Here is a 21943-nt window from a genome sequence, read left to right on the forward strand (position 1 = left end):
CAAACAACCATTCACTCTCCCACAGACCAAAAACATGCATGTTAGGCTGATTGGTAACTCTAAATTGTCCCTAGGTGTGAGTGAGAGAGTGAATGGTTGTTTGCGTTGTTTGTCTCTATGTGGCCCTGTGATGGACTTGCGACCCGTCCAGGGTGTACCCCGCCCCTCGCACAGTGATTGCTGGACATGGGCACCAGCGACCCCCGTGACCCAAAATGGAATAAGCGGGTAAAGATAATGGATGGATAGATGGATGGATGAAACAGGTCCTAGAAGCCAATCTCTTGGGATGTGGGTGAAAAATCTGACTCCACCCCTGTGATACAAATTCCCTGCCTACTAGCAGTGGCTGTGGGCACAGGGGACTCACTAAGTCCACCGTCCAAGGCCTGCTGGGCCAATGTGGCACTGTAATGATCACTGACAGCTGCTGCTCCCTCACTCCGTTCAAAGTGACATCCTCGTCGACTCGGTAAATCTATTCCTCAAAGAGGTCCAAATTCATATCTGTCTCGTCGTCCTCTCTGCCATAGCCCTCATCTTCTGAAACCTGGCCATATAATGGGGGCTATGCTATAGGGTTATTACAATTCTACTATGCGCATAAACATGGAGCACCTGTATCACCACTAGACACCGCCTGATTTTGCAACTGCAACTACAACACATCGGATTTTGAAGCCACTGAAACACGCAGGTGTCAGAACAGCTGCAGTGCCTTTGTGGGGTTACATGAGCTAGTGTCAGCCAGCGCCTCTTGTGAAATGCACAAAATAGAGAGTGGATGGGGATGGGTATTCGTCCTGAGATGGTGACTCCGCAAGAGGTTGGGCAGGGCTGGGACAAGACGCCCTAAGCCTTGCCACCACCTGCTTTCCCCTGAGACGAACCCGCAGAAGCCATTTAGCTAATATACAGCCTTGAAGCAGAAAAACACCAGAAAAAAAATCCAAACTTTAAAGGAGGTCTACCAAAATGCAAAAACCCTGTACTTTACAATTTTTCTTGGTGAAAATTGTAAGAATTTTTTAAAATTCTGAGTAAACAGGAAGTAGTTTTCTCTATCTCAAAAACTACAATCATTCACAAAAATTCAATATTCCAATCCCTCAGTGGGGGTGGGGGGGTGGGGGGGCTTTCAGCATATTGCTTGTTGTAATGTAAATGGGTTTCATTTAATAACTGTCACATGTTAGTGTAAAGTTAGATTTTTTTTTGGATGAGGTGCTGGAATTCATTAGCAAATGTATTTCTTTTTAATAGGTGAATGCTCCGTGACGGGTGATATGTATTTCCAGTCCTTCGATGGCCGGATCTTTACATTTCCTGCAACGTGTCAATATGTCCTCGCCAAAAGTCGCAACTCAGGAAAGTTCACCATCACTATCCAGAATGCCCCCTGTGGAGCTGTGAGTTATTTTTTTTCTTTTCTTTAGCTTCTGTATTCAAACTGTTCAATTGGCTCATGTTACAATTTTGTTCAGTTCCTCCATCTTGTAGATCAGATCTAAATGTAGTGCTCAGTAAGCCGCTCTGCTGCTGCAAGAGTGGATAACAAATACAAAAACTGACAAGACTAAAGGCGTTTTCTCTTTTTCCCCAGTCATAAGTTTCCCAGCAGTTTTTAGCTGCTCGGGTGGGGTGGGGTTCTGAGGGAGGTGATATGAGACATCTCACTCATCAGAGCACAGGCCAGAGACCTCCAACAGCCAACTAAACAGGGATTACCTTATCTGACCTGGCTGACAGAGCTGTTGGATGGCTTTGTGGCGAGGAGGGAGGTAAAGGTGGGGTGGGGGTTGTACAGAGAGAAGGTAATGCTGGAAAATAGGAGGTGAATGATGGGAAGAGAAGGAGGAGGTGGGAGGACGGAGGTGTGTGTTAGAACCGTTCTGCCGTGGAGCTCTGCTGCTTCTGAAAGAAACAATTCATAGCTGCAGATTGTTGGCTGTCAGCAACACCCAGGATTACTTTTGACTGTCACAGCAGCAAAAAGCAAAAGCGACTCAATGTTTCAGCTGATATTAAAATCTTTTACCAGCAGGTGTTTAGTTTTTTTATGTTGTTTAAAGGGAATAACTTGGTGAAAAATTTGTGGAACCAGTTTGTTTTCTCATGGTCCCGAAGTGACAAATTATCCAAACACGTAATATTTCCACAGAAAAACATTAGTGTTGTTTTTCTTCTCTTGCTTGTGGTTTGGCCTGACATGTTTTTCTGTTGTGCGTTTTGGGCCGTCGTAGTTATAGCACACACACTCAATGCCATCACTATGATTTGGGCTGCTTGTGCTCGTCTGCTCAGGGTCTTTCATATATTTTGCATTTCCTTCAACAAACTTCTACAACCATTTGTTGGATTTTTGTCTCGTTCCTCCTCACAGAACTGCCTTAACTGTGTCGGCTTTGTTGGCTCTTTGTTGGCGCACACCTTTTCAGCTCTGCTGACAAATTATCTATAGGATACAGTTCAGGGGTTTATGATAGCTACCACAAAACATTGACTTTGTTGTCAATGTCCCCCCCAAGCTTTCCTCTTTTATCTCCAAATGTAACAGTGGTCATTATGGTTAAACAATTTAGTTGTAATTTTATCAGACCACAGGACATGTCTCCAAACATTCAGGATCCTTGTTTCTGTATTTGTTTACACACTGTCATCTGGCTTTTTTATGTTGCTTTCAGGATGATGCCTTCTTTCTTGTTGAGTGTCCTCTCACCTCATGTCGGTATAGGCCTTGTTTCACTGTTACTAATAACACACTCAATGTTAAAAGTGACAAAAATGGTCTTGTGTCTTAAACATCTGGTGTCAATTGTATGTTTTCAACCTAAAAAGTAACAATGTCCAGATCAATATTTTTTTTTACCCTGATACCAATCTGAGTCATTTAAAAATTGTCTGGTTGTCTCAGTCCAGCTCAATGTTTGCTATGAACTGTGTCATTCACTCTGTTAAAACTATATCTACAAGAGCAAACATCTACAACGCAATGGTGAGATTTGTTCTGCAGCTCAGGAATCACTGTGTCGGTTATGTAGTTTTGGAAAGAAGTGTACTACGAACCCAACAGCTCAAAAAGGCGCAAAACACCCATTTTCTGTACTTCTTAGATGGGTTGGCTCTTTCAAAACAGTTCTGCAAAATGGCCACACAGACCAGTCAGTCTTTCTCCTCTTTGGCCATTCATAAATCACAGATAGAGCCGGCCACAGATGTGAGCATTCATAAACCACGTGGGCAGAGCAAAACCAAAAGAGGCATGGAGCAGAACAGAAGTGGAACATCAAATAGCGTCAGATATCTGCCTCATATTAATTATTAACCTTTATTTAACCAGGAAAATCCCACTGAGATCACAGATCTCTTTTGCAACGGAGGCCTGGACCTGAAGGCCCAAAACAAGATAAATTAACTCACTTTAGCAACCCTCTTTGTGGGCAACTTCTTTATTAAAACTAACTACAGAGCTGCTTGACACCCCTTTAAATATTCCCAGGGTAATAAATCTGTTTGTTGTTTAATCCCATGAGCGGGCGATCACACACATTTTTTTATTGTAGTTTATTGTTGTCATTGTCTACTGTTATTGTTGTCTGTACTTTATATGCTCTGTCTGGAACAGGTCCCTCTTGTAAATGAGTCCTCACTAGCCTGTATAAATAAATGAATGAATGAACACTGTTGTCAATAGTTAAGCCCATTATCGAGCTGCCACACTGCGGCTTACTTTCACATGTTGGCTGGTCCGGCTTTCATACTACTTTTCTTGACAGTACAGAGGCGCACCAGAGGTCGATTGTCTCCGACCCCCCCCCCCCCCCCCCCACTGCCTCAGTCCATTCAGAAGACACACAGAGGCAGCCAGAACACATCTCAGTTCCAGACTGAGGCTTCTTGTGAAAGAGCTCATTGAGAGTGATGGATTCAGTCACCTTTCCTTTTAACTTTGTTGCCTTACTGATGTTCTGTGAAAAATTGCCTATTCGCTGAAGTTTCCTGGAAAGTATGTTGCTTGGCTATGCTAGCTTTAAAAGTTAGCTGGGTGAACTCAGTGAACTCAGTTAAGTGTTTGACTATCAAATGTTTAATTAAGGTGGGGGTACTGATACAGCTCCATCACTACGCCACAAGAATCACTAAGTTACAAACGTTGAGTAGCTACTGAAGTGTTTTCATTTTAAAATGTTTCAATACAACCAACATGTTGTCATGTTACATCACATCGTTCCACGGTGGCTGTAATACAGTTTGTAAACTATTGTCAAGTCAAGGACAGAGAATGAGAGCAGAGCGTGGATAGCTACTCTGATACACATTCAAAAAGGTCTTTATTGGGACCCTGTTTTTATGTCTTCAACCAGCTCTGATCCAGCTTAGTTTTCTTGTTATAAATAAAAACTTTAGGATTCATCAGCCTGCTTGTTGCCTCAAAACCTTGCATCTACGTCCATCAACCATATGCTCATTGAAAGGCGGATGGTTTTAGGGTTCATCCATTCATCAGTACATATGCACAACTGTAAACTTTCTCTCTTTACCCACCCATAACTTTTGATATTTTAACAAATCTTGATATAAATTTGTACCACTACTAGAAAGGGTCCTGCATAATCTTTTTACCACCCCAGCTCTATGGTTAATGTCACAAATCACGATCAAGTGTTAAACATGGTCTTTGCTTGTCCAGGCCATGGCTATAAATTGTTGTATAATAGTTTGTTGACGGGCGTACAATGCGCTGTATGTAGTACTGTACTTTACTTCTCGTTATAGAAACTGAATTTCAGTTTTAGTAATGTTGAAATTGATAAATTTATGTATTTCCTGGTGAAATGAAAAACTACAACAAAAAACCCTACTACTGTTAAAATGAGTAGATCTTTGTTTCTCTCGTTAAAATTACACCATAGACTAAGATTATGTAAAGCTGAGTATCAATTTCCACCGCACACTGGCAAATACATTTTCATTATTATTGCACACATTTTATTCCTGTCATTGTGTTTTTTTATGTGTGCACTGATGTTTATCTGAATTGATGCTGTTTAAGAAAAACACGGTTTTATCTCAATTGCAGAATTTGGACGGGGCCTGCATCCAATCAGTTAACCTGGTTGTTGACGAGGATCCAAGAACAGAAATCACTCTGAGTCACATTGGCGAGGTCTTTATGGCTGGACAGTATCGTGTCTCACTCCCTTATTCTGACGGTACTCTCCTCATCTGTTATCACTTTTCCATCTTTCTTCATTTCACCAGGACTGCACTTGTTTCAACACTCTGTGAGACAAGGCAGATACAGATTGTATGACAGCTGTGCCATTGACAACATTTTTTCCTCAATACCACACTGACTTTTCTCCCACAATGTGCTGCAGAAAATGTGTTTTCTCAGAGCATTGCTCTCATTGTATGCCAGCATCTTGATTATGGAGTCAACGGTCTTTTGTGTGTTTCATGTGAAACTGTGAGGAGGATCTGATACTGCGTACATCTATGAATAACAGCATGAACACTTCTCTTTCTGCATGCCCTGTTACAGAACCTGACAAAACACTTGGCATCCTTATGTAACTTAGTCATTTTCTTATCAGCTAGTTAAAAAAAATCCATTCATCCATTATCCTTTACAGCTTCTTCCTTTTCAGGTCGTGGGGCTCACTGGTACCCATGTCCAGCAGTCATTGTGTGAGAGGCGGAGGACACCCTGGACAGGTCTCCAGTCCATCACAGGGACACATAGAGACAAACGAGACAAACAACCATTCACTCTCTCGCTCACACCTAGAGACAATTTAGAGTTACCAATCAGTCTAACATGCATGTTTTTGGTCTGTGGGAGGAAACTGGAGTACCTGGAGAAAACCCACGCATGCACGGAGAGAACATGCAAACTCCACCCAGAAAGGTCCCGGGTCAGGATTTAAACCAACGACCTTCTCGCTGAGAGGCAACAGCTCTACTAACTTTGCCACCATGCCAGTTAAAAAAAACCCCCAACACAATAAATTCAAGACACAAAGTAAAATAAACAACTTTTTTAAAATACAAAACTAATTTTGGGTGGCACGATGGCTCAGTTGGTAGAGCTGCCACCCTTCAGCAAGAAGGCCACTGGTTCAAATCTTGATCATCCGGAGAAAACGCCCACATGCACGCACATAACATGCTAACTCCATAGCATGTTCTCTCCGTGCCTGCAGGCGTTTTCTCCAGGTACTCCGGTTTCCTCCCACAGACCAAAAACATGCATGTTAGACTGATTGGTAACTCTAAATTGTCTCTACGTGTGAGTGAGAGAGTGAATGGTTGTTTGTCTCGTTTGTCTCTATGTGTCCCTGTGATGGACTGGAGACCCGTCCAGGGTGTCCTCCACCTCTCACACAGTGACTGCTGGATATGGGCACCAGTGACCCCTGTGACTCAAAAAGGAAGAAGTGGGTAAAGATGATGGATGTATAGTCAATTTTTAATGTAAAACATTTTACAACAGCACCTTATTTTAATGGCTATAAAGAGTGTAACAATGCCAAACGTCACGCATTTACACCAGATAAAAAAAAAAACAGTTTAGTCCATGCAGCTGCAGAAAATGTATATTTTATACATCATTCTATGTGTTTATTATATTGCTTACCTCAACAGATTTCATCCTACAGTGAAATCATGACAAAATGATGTTGGAGTGAGTTTTCTTTTTCTTTTGGAACCTAAATAAACTTGAGATTTTTATTCCAGGTAATGAGTTCAGACATATTTGTATTTCTGAGAGAGAGAAAGAGAGATCTTCTTTTGTGTAAGCACAGATAGAAAATAACCCTTTTTATACTTTTAGATAGGTTTTACAGTCAGATGGTGAGCCTTAAAGGAATAACTCAGATTTTTTGTGTGTTCTCTGTGAACAACGTACATTTAGAGAAATAAAGTTGCATTTTGATCCAGTTGCTGGCTAGTTTGTGTTGGACCAAAGGGGATTGCTGCTGGCTTAAAAACAACTTCAATCTCAAATTTTTTATAGAGCTTTATGCAAACATCAATTTATAAACATTTTTTGTCCATTTCACATTAAACTGTTATTAGAAAAGTAATTTGCTGGGATTCCTGCCACAAGTTCCCCAGTTTGAACCAGAACAGCTACAGTTGCTGCCGTCATGATTTCCATTTGCAAAGAACCAGAAAAGTCTCAGTAAAAATGTAAAGCAAAATGTAACTATTCTACAGGTTTCTAAATGAGTGTTTGCATGAACCTCTGCAATTTTTTATTGATGCCATATCTTTAAATTCACATGACAAAAGATACAGTCCTGCAGACACTCTAGTGTTCAGTAACTGGTGGTAATATGTAAAGGACTGGGCACGAAGCCGTTAACCAAGTTCAGGTTTGAAATTCTGACAGAAAATCTCCTGCTCCTACACCTCCTACAGACGTGCTCCATGTTCAGGAGCTGTCGTCCATGTTCCTCCAAGTGAGGACGGCATTTGGTCTCCGTCTGCAGTACAGCTGGGCAGAGTTTCGTCTCTATGTGCAGGTCGATGAGCCATGGAAGGATGACACGGTGGGGCTATGCGGCACCTTCAACGGCAACATTCAAGATGACTTCCTGTAAGTCTGTGTGCTGGCTAACCTTTGACCCCCTGTGTTAACCCTTCTTTCCTCCCCTCCAATGATTAGGAAGAGAGCACGCTCCTGTTTCAGCTGACGGGAGGAGGTGAAGTGCTCTCCTGCTCTGTAATGCACACGAGCCGAGCGGCTCGGCATCAAAAGCCTCACTCTCTGATCAGCTCTTTTAGTCAGGCCAGATGAGCGCCCGACTGGACACACCATTCCAACAAGGAATTTACTGTTAGTGGAATAGGGGCTCCACTGTGCCATATCGTAATGGCCGACCATAATGGCCGGATGTTGTCTAACAGCTGTAAGTGGATATACATCGATGTTGGTGGCTGAACTGGTATTCTTGTTTCAGCGACAAATAGCTGATGAACGGCAGAGAAGGGACTCCTGAGCAGCAATCAGTTGTCACCTGCCAGTTGGTTCTCAGACCTAAAATGCACATTTGCTTGCAAATTAGGCCTACCCCAAAGAAACCATCCAGGTGACCTGACTGAACAAACAAAGGAAAAAGCTTTGTCTATCGCAACCCCCCAGAACCTCTGTGCAGGCTTATCAGAACTACCGTCTGACCAACATCTTATCAGAACTATGCTCTATCTGGAAGTGCTTCATGGACAAATCTCACAACACCAAGCCATTGGTTCCAATATGTGGATGATACCTGGGTCAAAATCCAAGCCAAGGAAATAGAAGCGTTCACCAGACACATTAACTCTGTCGATAATAACATCAAGTTCACCAGAGAGGATGCAAACGACAACAAGCTGCCTTTTTTGGACTGTTTGATTTAGATGGAGAGAGAGGACAGCCTTAACATTGAAGTTTACAGAAAACCAACCCACACAGACCAGTATCTTCTGTTTGACTCCCACCATCCACTGGACCACAATCTCTCTGTCATCAGAACTTTACAACATCGGGCTGAACATGTCCCCACAAAGACAGAAGGGAAGGAAAAGGAACAAAAACACATCCAAGAAGCTCTTCAAACATGTGGATATCCTAACTGGGCTTTTGTCAAGTCAGCGAGGAAATCTACAAAACACACTAATAAACAGAAAAAGGAGAACAACAGACGGAAAAACATTGTCATCCCTTATGTTGCTGGAGTATCAGAGAAATTCAGAAGGATTTTCAACAAACACAACATCCCAGTACATTTCAAACCCAGCAGGACTCTCAGACAGAGGCTGGTCCACCCTAAGGACAAAACAACCATTACACAAACAGAGTGGTGTGGTGTATGCGGTCCAGTGCAGCGAGGACTGTCCAGACCTCTACATTGGAGAAACTAAACAGCCTCTTCACATACGCATGGCTCAACACAGGAGAACCACCTCCACAGGACAAGACTCAGCTGTTCATCTCCACCTCACAGAGAAGGGACACTCTTTTGAGGAGCAAAATGTGCACATTTTGGACCGAGAACACAGACGGTTTGAGGGGGGGGGGGGGGGGGAAGGAAGCAATTTATGTAAAAAGAGAAAAGCCGTCTCTTAACAGAGGAGGAGGCCTCAGATTTCCACTTTCAAAAACCTATAATGCAACTTTAAATCAGATCCCCAGCCGGTTTTCACACTTGATGGGAACAGAGGGGCCTCGTCTGTGAATTAGAGTAACAAAGACCTTAAGAAACCCCTACTGTTAAGGTGTGAGGTGTGATATGTCAATCTACATGTATGTGTATCTTATCTCAGCCTTATAATATGAACCCCTCACTCTCTGCTCTTTGAATTGAGAAAGCTCCTCGGATGAGAAGCGAAACGTCTTCTGTTACAAATAAAGTCCAGTTGTTTTTGTATTGAACGTTTTTGAATTTATCATGTCCTGGATGACTGAGAATCTTCACCAGTGCATTCTCACCATCTTGATGTCAAATGTATATGTAATGTGTTTTTAAATGTGCTTGCTGGTAGAGTTTTTTGATGTCTTAAATTGTGTCCTGATAGGACAAGATGTGAAGAGATCTTTTTTATAATACCACTATCTATCCTCATGGCCTTTTCCCTTGTTCTATCTAAATGTATTCTGATAAAGAATAAGAAGCCGTGCTCCTGTAGAAGCAGCAACGTGCACTCCGCCCATCTTTCGGACGACTGCACGAACATAATCTCACTGTACTATGATAATAAAGCTTATTCTGATTCTGATTCACTTGTGATGACCCCTGAAGAAGGAAACAGCTGAAAGGGAAATAAATAAATACAAATCTATAACTAAAAAACTTTCAGAGTTTCATTAATATTTGTTTAGTGGGTCATGAAATGTTTTACTAACAAGACAATTCAGTCGCCGTGCGTAAAATATGCACATGCCATGCGCAGATTCTCCAAAGTGTCAGTTATTATGAAGCAGATGCTGCTTGGATGAAAAACAGAGACCACAACCTGACCTGCTGGTGTTGTTAGGCAAACAAATGGGCCTTAATCCTTTATTGTAATAGATTAGTATTCCTTTTAGTTGTTAGCATGAGATGTGGGGCTATTCAGAGAATATGTGTGGCTCTAGGCCTAACCACAGCGATGATGAAAAGTGAAACATAATAAACCGATTTATATATGGCAATATTTTAAATGATACAACTTACATCTGATTTTTAAAAACTGATATATTTTCTAGAAAACATTGGTGTCACTGTGGATGCAGTGGATGTTGTTATATTTATTTATGGAAGAAATGCAGCAGTAATGTCAGCTTTTACAATCAAAAGATGGGAAGTTTATTTATTCAACATGGAACCATCAATCTTGATTTCTGTTTTAATATTTGAACTTAAAGAGTGGACTTTATGATGTTGCAGTGAAGCTGTGGTCTGGTTTTCCTGCAGGTCTCCGTCAGGAATGATTGAAAGTACTCCTCAGCTGTTTGGAAATACCTGGAAGGTGTCGTCAGCCTGTTCTCTCAGTCTGAGTTCACCTCAGCTTGACCCATGTGACACTCACCAACAGGCTGGTGAGTCTCTTTCCCTCTGTCTGGATTTCAGTAGAGAAGGGGGGTATTTTTATGTTAAGCCCATACACTCTATCACTTTTTCTTTTCAAATATGTAACTGTCTCTGACATGCTCTCTGGCAGGGGTGGAAAGTGGTAAACTACATTTACTTTCTTGTAATTAAATATGGATTTTGTGTACTTTGTTCTTTTAAAGTATTTATTCCAATCTATACTTTTACTTGATTATTTTTATTTAAAGTATTTTACTTACTTATGTTACAGAGTAAAAAAATATGAACACAAATATGTGAATTAAAATCAGGAGGGAAAAAAGCGTTCCATCAGCCTGTTGTGACTGGGTCTGTTCCTTATCAGTCAGCCGGTGTTTGATCTGGTTAGCGGTGATGACGAGCTACGAAGGAAGAGTTTCCTGTTAAATAAACACATAGAGGTTGTCTACAAACGCTGCCCACTCAGTTCACCGCTTCATCTGCCTGAGTGGAGTGAAACTCGGCAGACACAAGCTTGTTGGCTCGTTACCTGTTAACTGGTGGGCAGCTAAAGCAGTCCTGATGACTCCTAACTTATTTACGCAGTGAATTTTTTTTACACTTTGACACTATTTTACACTGTGTTGTTTGTGAACATCTGACATTGTATTGTTGTCACACCATGTCAATATGATGGGATTATTTCAGCACCAGTTTTTGTACCATGCTGTTTTTATAGCTGTGAAAATCTAGTTTCCTTACTGGGGATTAATAAAGTTGTTTATGGTATTCTATTTTTTGGTATAACAGGCCAAATTAACACCTGCCTAGATTAAACCCTGGTATAGTTTGGCCAAGAGGGAATACTGTCATAAGCCAAATTATACCTGGGGGTGTGGAATAGTCTAGGCCAAACTATATCCCTCCAGGCCAAAAAAAAACAAAAACAACCCAGTACCTGTGCATTATAGTTTTCCTCGTTAGATGAGAGGGTAGGTTACTTTTGCCTTCAGGTGGGGGGAAGAACCCGTCAGAAAGATCTTAAACTCACACCTCCAGGAGAGAACTGCATCCCAGCTGAGGTAGGGTACATTAAATCTGAGTGGGCCATGTTCAGCTCCACAATTGTTGAGGTGCCTGCCTTGAGCTTTGGCTGTAAGGTCGTTAGTGCTTCTCGTGGTGGCCATCCTCAAACTTGTTGGTGGACACCCTGGGCTAGGGAGACTGTCAAGCTGAAGGAGTCCTATTGGGCCTTGTTGGCTGGTGTGATTCCGGAGGCAGCTGTGGAGTACTGAAGGGTCAAGTGGGGTGCTGCCTTGGCTGTTAATGAGACAAAAACTCTGATGTGGGAGAAGTTTGGTGAGGCCTTGGATAGAGACTCTGAAGAGATTCACTCCCTACCCCCTCCTCTCCCCAAAGACATCTGCAGAAGGGTGTCTCTGATAGACACTGTATTCAGAACTTTGGTACATCCTGGAGTGTCCATGAACAACCCCTTCAAATTCATGCTTTTGCTGGCTCCCCTTGTTGCCTTCTTGGTGCATCATCCTAGGAAATGTGAAGGCGCCAAAGGGCTACGTCGCTCACCTGGTGGCTGTGCTTGGACCCCCACCCCTACCCATTTCAAATGCATTTGTATTATGTCTATCCATGTTGCTCTTTTTTGTGCTGAGGTAGATTGTTTTTTCTGCTTCTTCGCACTGCGCCCTGTTTCAAGGACATAGTGTGAGAGAGCTTTTTTATATACCTTTCTTTCCTCTTGTTTTTCTTTTCTTATCTTTGTATGAAAGGCCACACTGCTCCATGCAGCTGCAGTACTAGACATCTTGTCCCGCCCCATGTATGTTGTCTTGGTAGGATGTACTGAAATTAAATTTCCCCTTGGGAATCAATAAAGTATATTGAATTGAATTCTGATAAACCATCAGGCAGCTGAAGAGAAGAAAGTAGCACTTTACTAACACTGTATTCATTGAAGATGTGGTGAGTTGATGTCACCAGTGATGTCACCAGGAGGTGGAAGGAATACTTTTCGGACCTTATCAATCCCACTAGCACATCTTCAATGGCGGAAGCTGAATCAGGGGATTTTGGAGCTGGTCTGTCCATAACCGTGGCTGAGGTGGCCATGGTAGTTAAAAAGCTTTGCATCATCAGGGCTCTGGGGGGTGGACGAGATCTGCCCTGATTTCCTTAAGGCTCTGGATGTTGTGGGACTGTCTTGGTTGACACACCTTTGCAACATCATGTGGATATCGGGGACAGTGCCACTGGATTGGCAGACTGGGGTGGTGGCTCCCGTTTTCAAAAAGGGAGACAGTAGAGTGTGCTACAATTATAGGGGTGTCACTCTCCCTAGCCTCCCTGGCAAGATCTCTTCAGGGCTACTGGAGTAACGAGTCAGATCATTTGTTAAACCTCAGATCCAGAAAGAACAATGTAGGTTCCATCCTGGCCATGGAACACTGTACCAGCTCTTTACCCTCACTAGGGTCCTTGAGGAGTCATGGGAGTTCACCCATCCAGTCTACATGTGTTTTGTGGACTTGGAGAAGGCGTTTGACCATGTTCCTTGAGATACAATTTGGGAGTTGCTCTGTGAGTATGGAATTGGGGGCCCTTTGCTACAGTCTGTTCGGTCCCTATACAAGCGGTTTGAGAGTTTGTTTTGCATTGTTGGCAGTGTCAGACTCCTTCAGGGTGGGAGTTGGCCTCCGCCAGGTCTGCTTGTTGTCTCTGATTCTGTTCATAACTTTTATGGACAGAATTTCTCGGTGTAGCCGGGGATAAAGGCAGTCCAGTTTGGTGGCCTCAGGATCCTATCTCTGCTCTTTGCGGATGATGTGGTCCTGTAGTATTATCATGCTGTGATTTTCAGCTCTCACTGGAGCAGATCACAGCTGAGTGTGAAGCCGAAAAGTTGGAAAATGGTGGATTGCTCTCTTCAAGTTGAGCTTGAAGTTCTTCCTCAAGTGGATTGTGCCCTTCCTCGTGGGTTGTGCCAACAGCATTTTTCTCGGTGACACTAATAAAGAAGAAATACAGAGTATTGTAAAAAATCTTGCAGATAAAAGATAAAAAGACAGGATGGACATGGACATGATGTTTGTAAAGGATATAATGAATTATGTTATTGAACCATTTACATATATATGTAATTTATCATTTTCAACAGGAAAATTTCCAGAAAATATGAAAATAGCAAAGATAGTTCCTCTTTATAAGAATGGTGAGAAATGTGTATTCACTAATTACAGACAAATATTCTTGTTGCCACAATTTTCAAAAATATTACATAAATTATTTGTAACCAAATTAGATTGATTCATAGATAAACAGAACATTTTAAGTACTAGTCAATATGGGTTTAGAGCAAATAATTCAACATCAATGGAAATAATAGAAGAGATAACTGCTGTTGATCAAAAACAGTATTGTGTTAGCGTTTTTGTTGATTAAAAAAACGCCTTCGACTCTATTGACCACACCATGCTCCTTGAAAAACTGAATAAATATGGCATTAGAGGATTAGCACTACAGTGGGTATCCAGTTATTTAAATAATAGGAGACAGTTTGTACAGGTAAACGATGTAAGATCTGAATTTTGTGTTAATCGATGTGGAGTTCCTCAAGGCTCTGTGTTGGGACCAAAGTTGATTATTTTGTATGTGAATGATCTGGTTGACGTGGCAGGGCTTTTGAAGTGTGTTTTATTTGCAGATGATTCCACATTTATTTGTTCAGGTGAAGATATTGAACAGATGTTAGAGATGATACAGGCAGAAGTAGTAAAAATACAAACTTGGTTCCAACTTAATAAGTTATCATTAAATTCGGAAAAAACAAACTATATTTAGTAATAGAAAGAAAATGATCAAAGTCCCATTTAAAATAGACAGTTTTGAAATTCATAGTTAATTAAATAAATTTTTTGGGTGTCGTTATTGATGAGAAGCTCAATTAAAATTTGTTAAAAAAAGAGAGTCATTATAACTTTAAGGGAATGGAAATGTTTGTAAAACCTCCATACAGAACTAGTCTGAAGGAGCTGTGTTGTAATTCAGGGAATAAGATTGTGGAATTGCACTGATATCTCCATAAAAAATTCTAATACAATTTATATGTTTAAAAAGATGATTAAGTTAAAGTTGTTGGGAAGGTATAGTGTCAGGTGAAGGATGCCTATGCTTTATGTTTTCAATTTGGAGATTGTTCAAGTTGTTTGTAGTTATTTTATATATTTTTTTAAATAAAGGGCATATATTATAAAAACGTTTTTCTTCTTTCTGCACCATTTTCATTCAATGTTTTTTTCTTTTTGATGAATTTGTTTTCTTTGTTTTGTTTCTTTTAAATGAATGAATAAATTAATATAAAAAGTGGAGGAGTTTAAGTATCTTGGGGTTTTGTTCACGCTTGAGGGAAGAATGAAGCATGAGATTGACAAACTGGTGCAACATCTGCAGTTTTGCAAATGCTGTGCTGGTCCGTTCAGGTAAAGAGGGAGCTGTGCTGTAAAGTGAAGCTCTCTTCTACCCTTATCTACGGCCACAAACTCTGGGTAGTGATCGAAAGAATGAGATCGTGGATGCAGGTGGTTGAAATTAGTTTGTCAGTGCAGCTGGACTCTCTCTTAGAGATAGGGTGAGAAGTTCAGTTACCCGGGAGAGTTTAGGAGTGGAACCACTGCTCCTCCACATCGAGAGGAGCCAGTCGGAGTGGTTTGGGCATCTGGTAAGTATGCTCCCTGTGCTTCACACATGTCAGACTGAGGAGATCCCGGTAATGACCCAGAACACACTGGAGAGACTGTCTCTCTGTTGGCCTGTGTACGCCTTGGGATCTTCCTAGAAGAGCTGGAAGAGGTGGCTGTGGAAAGAGATGTCTGGCCCCCCTGCTCAAATGAAAGATGATGGATGGCTGGATGGATGGTTATGGTAAAATAGAAATATATAAATCGGGGCCTCATCTTTAGTATTGAAGGTATCACTTTCATATTTCATGGTGAAGAATGAGCTGAGATTAAAGACAAAATTCAGTATTTACTAGATCACTTGTGCACCATTCCTCACCTATGGACATAAGATATAGATCATGACCATAAAAATTTGATCTTGGATACAAGACGGGCTGACACCGTTTGGTGTCAGCCGAGATGGTTCAGGCATCTGATTAGGATGCGGTCCTATTGTAGGTTTGGAGGCAAGGCTGTCTAAATTAGAAGCTTGGCTCTGTATCTATCAAGATTAGCTCCTGTTAATAGTTCTCAAGCAGACTGTGAGCAATCAGGATCCCAGCCTGGCTGGGTGACAATTTGAAGTAAGCATAGTGCTAAGGCTAAGCTCCCAGTTCACCACTGTCACTTTTCCTTATTTGTGTTCACTTTAATGGGTACACCTCCATTACTTTTTATATTAAAGTTTGTACCCTCATATGTAGCTAGGAACTAAACATTTGCTTAATCAATCTTTATATATTCTGCTTTCTGAATAAAAGCCATTCATCTTAGTCATTTTACATCGTTTTCATTTTTCTAAATGATTTCCTGTCTCCCTCTAATTCTCAGTGATCTATGCATCAGAGATGTGTGATGTTCTGAATCAGGAACTCTTCTCTGCGTGTCACGAGTACCTCAGTCCAGCACCTTTCCATCAGCAGTGCCGTGCAGATACCTGTAAGTGTGGGACCCCCTGCTTCTGCTCTGCACTGGCTCACTACGCCCGCCACTGCCGGAGATTTTCAGTCGTTATTGACTTTCGGTCCCATGTATCTGACTGCGGTGAGTTTTCAGCTGAAAGTTTATAAAAGTTAACAACAACAAGAACAACTCATAATATTTTCCACTTGCAGCGGTCACCTGTCCAGCCACCATGCAGTATGGTACCTGCGTCTCCTCCTGCCAGCAGCAGTGCTCCTTCCTCTCTCTCCCTCCCCACTGTGGGGAGGACTGTGAGGAGGGCTGCACCTGTCCTCTGGGCTCCTTCTACAACCACCGAACACACACTTGCGTGCACAGGTAAGACTGGATGGAAAGAATTCTTGAGCAAAAGTTAAAAAAAAAAACTAATTTAGAGGTGTTAATGTATAAGCACTAAGCTGAGCAGATATGAACACATTGTTATTATTTTAGTGGTAATCTTCTATTTTCATCACAGTTTTTGATTTAGAGCTTTAAGATATCCACACAACAACCATAAAACATCAGCTTAGAATATTGCGTTATGAGTTTCAGTAGCAGTATCTTGCACCACACACACATAAATTAACAAAAACATTTCACATAAACAACAACAGTATTTTGGAGCTCTACATCTCAGGTGTACTTTAAAACCATATGACAAACCAGCCTTTTGATGCGTTAAATGATTTTTACACAGTTTTGTTTTGTGAATTTAGAAGATTTCATCATGGCATATTTAACTTTCAATAGGATGTCACACATTCTTTTAAAAGTTTTTACAAACAATTTGTTGTTATTCACTCAAAGTTTACATATCCTATAAAAAGTATACAGTAAATAATTACACCCAGTTTTTTTGTCATTGTTTTGTGGTTTATTGCTTTACAGATTTATCTCAAATCAGACTAAATCATTCCTGATTAGGGTCATTCCCATCATGATTATATCAATTCATGAAATGCCCAAATAATGAGAGATTTATTTGAAGGGATTTTTTTATTACTGTCTTTCAAGTCACAAGTTCACAGACATTTTTTTGTATTTGGCAGCATTGCCTTTAAGCCATCAGTCATGTATTTTTGGTTTCCTTCTACAAGCTTCTCACAATACATAGTTTGCTGGAATGTTGTCCCATGAGTCAAGTTCGCAAGGTTCCTACATGTTCTATAATGTAATGATGTTCATTAAAGCCAAATTTCAATTTAATCAGACCTCAGGGCATGGCTACCAAAAATAGGGTCTTTGCCCCATTGTGCATTAACAAATTGTTATCTGACTTATGTTGTGTCTGTAGTAAAGGCTTGTTCCTTGCTGAGTGGAGTTTCAGCCCATGTGGCTTTAGGCTTCCTATCACAGTGGCTAGACTCTGACCAGCTTCAGCTGCATCTTTACAGCTCTTTAGCTATTCTTTTGGGGATGATACACACATTGGACACCAAAACACATTCATCTCGGTGGGGGGTGGGGTGGGGGTGGGGGTTTGCAATAAAGCAGAGCCTTTTTAGTTTACACATATCCCTGAAGAAATTTGATGAGTTGACCTGCTTTGAGGCTGAACGGGGGAGTCAGATTCAGATAAGCCACAGTTGTTGATTTTTTTTCAGGCAGACTGTTATTACTCGTCAGCCTTGAGTTCTGCTGGTACTTTCAATGATCCAAAATGTCCAGATTTGTGGGAGATCCACTGGTCCGTGCTTATTAGCTCCCTCCAAGGTTGTCCCCAACATGCTGGCGAGTCCCAGAAGCAGCAAGTGGCCTGTGATTCTCACAAATTGCTCCCATCTTATGGTTGAGCTCGTAAATCAGCTGATTTTGAGTACTCGAAGCGCGAACCAAACCTTCACACATGGTTGGCAGCTTTGCCATGGCCGAAACTGCTGCCGCTGTCTTCTTTAATAGCCGATAACATAGGTATCCACTGGTGCCAAAAAGCAGAAACCCTGCTATCATGATTCCAATGATATAAACATCTTCAGCGTCCTTCTGAGACAATACGGAAAGGCACATCAACTTCCAACCCCCCCACGGATCCTTGTCGTACCCTGCCATGTGCGTCTCAGTGGGACATGAGGGTTCTCTAGGACCCTGTCTCTTGGTTGAAAAAATTGTATTGATTGCATTGACAGTCCAGCTGAACAGATCCATGGCAGTAGTTTATGATTCGGAAGATGTGTAAATAGAAGCTCCGATACACAAGACAGAGAGCGAAAAATCAGGAGGAGGATGGGAGGGGGAAGAAAAGCTTCCATCTTGCTCGAGAGTGAGAAAATAAACCTGTCAGCTATAAAAAAAACTGATGGGAGTGATGAACAGCTGCTTATTCCATGTATGATTTGGTAATTTCCTTCAGTATGATTAAACGTATTCTCACAGCGACTGTTTGAGGATTTCTTTACAATCTGATTTTTTTTTTCTGCCTGTATTATTGAGAGTGCTGTCAGGGAGTAAAAGACAGAGGTGTCTGGTCACCATGGTGACCCTGAAGAGCCACCAGCAGCAGGTTTAGCATTTCTTTTGATCTTGGTTCTATTTTTATGTCTTATATAGTTTTTACATCAAAATATCTGACGTTTGTCACTTTAGACAATGAATCACTGAACATTGATGAGAGTTGTCGTTTTGGGCAGTAGCTGTGATGGAAGATATAATTGTTACATCTTTTTAACATCAGGTTCATGAGACACGTGCACATCACTGCTTAGTCTTGCTGTGTTTTGGAGCAGCACCAGCTTTGTCGGCTGTTTTTTGTGCAGACGGCCGTCGAGCTGGAAGCGCTCCACCAAACAAATCCTCTCAAAGTGATATTTGTATCTGCTCTGAATCTCGGGTCAGTCCTTAAGTGGAAAGCCTTGTAGCTTTCCTGCAGACGTTATAGAGCTCAAGGACCCTCCATAATTGCGCTCTCCCTTTCAGTCTGCTCTGCCCTGGAAGACTCACCGCTTAATTCCTTCAAAATGTCCCTGGTTTTTACATCCTGGTGCAGCTCAGTGCCTTACTTACCATGTGCTAGAGTTACATCCAGGAATTCACCGTGAAACCCCCTTTTCATTCCCACTCAGTCTGGGGACAACACAGACATCTGATAACCAGTGAGAAAGAATTTTCGTACAGAAGTTGATGTGAGGCATTGACCTATATGTTACAAAAACTTTTAGCTTCAGCTAAACTGTTTGTCTCAACTTCACTGTATTTTTGTTTTTCTGTTGTCTTAATGTAAGAGTTTTGTTTCAAACACTGTTTGCTTTTGGATTCATCCCCTTCAGGGCAGATTTCATCTCCTAAATTTGCCCGCCTTCCCCCTATCCACTTACCATGGATAGTCTGTTTAAAGTAACATAAAGCCCTCTTTAACATAACTCTTAACACATTAAGGAACAAATTGTTCAGTGTGTGTGTGTTACAGTACCTGAAGTCTGCTGAAGCTTACCGCACATTTTATTCACTGCTGCCAAAAATAAAAGATGGACCATGATATTTTTGCCAGTGGGGAACCCTCAGAGAAGGCCAGCACATATGAAGTGTTACAGTTAAATGTTTATTTGATTTCAAATATTAATTTTCTTTTGTTTTTCATATGTTTTCTATCTTCTCCAATTTTCTGTAAGATACTTTTCAGCTTAGCAGAACTTTTTAAATTCATAAAAATGCGGTTGTCCAATCAGATTCTTTTAAATTTAAGTCCTGGCAGAAACATGCTTGAAGGTTCAACAATGTTCAGTCAGGTCATCTGGACGGCTTCTTCTTTTAGTTGAGACGTTTTGTCCTTCATCCAAAGGACTTCTTTGATCTGAGGAGCCACCAACAAACACAACTGATTCTCACAAACAGCATACTCCATAGCTTCCTCATAGCGCCCATTGTGCATAGTCCATAGTTCATAGCATCCATAGTCCATAGCATCCATAGCACATAGTCCATAGCATCCATAGTCCATAGTCCATAGCATCCATAGTCCATAGCATCCATAGTCCATAGTCCATAGCATCCATAGTCCATAGCATCCATAGTCCATAGTGTCCATAGTCCATAGCATCCATAGTCCATAGTCCATGGCGTCCATAGTCCATAACATCCCATGGCGTCCATAGTCCATAACATCTATAGTGTTCATAGCACATAGTCCATAGCATCCATAGTCCATAGCATCCATAGTCCATAGTCCATAGCATCCATAGTCCATAGCATCCATAGTCCATAACATCCATAGTCCATAGTCCATAGTCCATGGCGTCCATAGTCCATAACATCCATAGTGTTCATAGCACATAGTCCATAGCATCCATAGTCCATAGTGTCCATAGTCCATAACATCCATAGTGTTCATAGCACATAGTCCATAACATCCATAGCAAATAGACCATGGTGTCCATAGTTCATAGCGCTTCCTCATAGCATCCTCCGTAGCATCCTCAGATCAAAGAAGTCCTTTGGATGAAGGACAAAACATCTCAGCAAAAAAAAAAAAAAAAAAAAAAAACTGTCCAGATGACCTGACTGAACATTGTTAGATTTTATACCTTGATTATTGAGCATGAACATTGATGTTTGAAGGTTGTTTGTCATTGGTGAGGACTTCACTGTCAGGAGAGAAGGCTCAGATTAGTCACAGTATCTGCAGGAAGAGTTTTATCACTGGCAGGAATATTAAACAATTTCACTGTTGATGTAGAGTGGGTGGGACCAAAACTCGGGGCTTTGAGCCTTTGGAAGGTCCTGCAGGCATTTTTTTTTACCACGTGAAGATTTGTGATGCCTTCAATTGGAACTTGTAAATAAATTAAATTAAAAAAACACACTCAAATTGAAGCTGATTAAAAAAGGTAAATATTTAGGTTAATATAGATTTTTTTCAACTTTACAGTTGTGTTTTAGTTTTATTAATTGGATAGATTTTACAGGAACAGTAACTTCTGTGGCTTTCTGGTAAATTTCAGTATGAGTTTCAAAGTTCATGCTCAATCATCCAGGTACAAAATCCATTCATGGTCAGTCAGGTCATCTGGACAGTTTCTTTTTTGTGGAAAGACGTTTTCGCCCTCTATCCAGAGGGCTTCATCAGTCTGAGGAGTCCCAAGTAAACTGTTTTATCCACTAAGCAGTACACTCCTTTAGTGGACCAACCAGTTTGCTGGTGATAAGTTGGTTTCTGGGGGCTGTCCTGTCCCCCATCGACTGCCTGGGAGGAATCGACGGGGGGTAATTTTTATAGAAAATGCTATGGACTATGGATGTCATGGATTATGGACTATAGACGCCATAGTACATCTACAAAAATTACCATTTAGACTCAATTTGATTCAAGATGATCACCACAAACAATTTTCTTTAGAAATCAGAAAAATAGTTTTAGATATTATTCTAATATTTGTTGTGGTTGTAACAGAGGTTCATCCTGAGCCCCTCCCTGAGTGTGACAGCTCATCACATTGCATGAGACTGTGTGCAACTTTATTTTCAAAGGTAAAACAAAATGTGTGTAACTCAGATATTTCTCAACAAAGTTTGATCTTAGTTTCAAACTCTGTCATAAAGGACTGTGTGTGACAGTAAGTCTTGATTTGTCATATGTGTTTTATTTATACAAAATGTTATTTGGTTCGTTATACTTACATAATTAAGACAAATCTTATTTACCTTTAGAACTCATGAGTTGTTTCATGAGAAAAACGAATCAGCTCACATGTTGTGTGTGTGAAATTTGTCTTAACAGAATTTATATTG

At 41.1% G+C, this 21943-nt stretch overlaps 2 protein-coding genes across 2 annotated transcripts in view; both read left to right on the forward strand.

Moving 5' to 3' along the window:
- The window catches only part of aph1b (APH1B gamma secretase subunit), a 442239-nt gene that overhangs the window by 74123 nt on the left and 346173 nt on the right, over nt 1–21943 (forward strand). The gene's annotated exons all lie outside the window — the stretch shown is intronic.
- The window catches only part of otog (otogelin), a 192152-nt gene that overhangs the window by 63014 nt on the left and 107195 nt on the right, over nt 1–21943 (forward strand). Inside the window, exons 8-13 of the mRNA XM_037692610.1 lie at nt 1264–1409; nt 5081–5213; nt 7429–7606; nt 10419–10570; nt 16109–16321; nt 16393–16558. Of these exons, the coding sequence (XP_037548538.1) occupies nt 1264–1409; nt 5081–5213; nt 7429–7606; nt 10419–10570; nt 16109–16321; nt 16393–16558 (988 nt within the window). The remainder of the gene's footprint in view (nt 1–1263; nt 1410–5080; nt 5214–7428; nt 7607–10418; nt 10571–16108; nt 16322–16392; nt 16559–21943) is intronic.

This window comes from Nematolebias whitei, chromosome 2, assembly GCF_014905685.2.
Source record: "Nematolebias whitei isolate Nwh7 chromosome 2, NemWhi1, whole genome shotgun sequence".
NCBI lineage: Eukaryota > Metazoa > Chordata > Actinopteri > Cyprinodontiformes > Rivulidae > Nematolebias > Nematolebias whitei.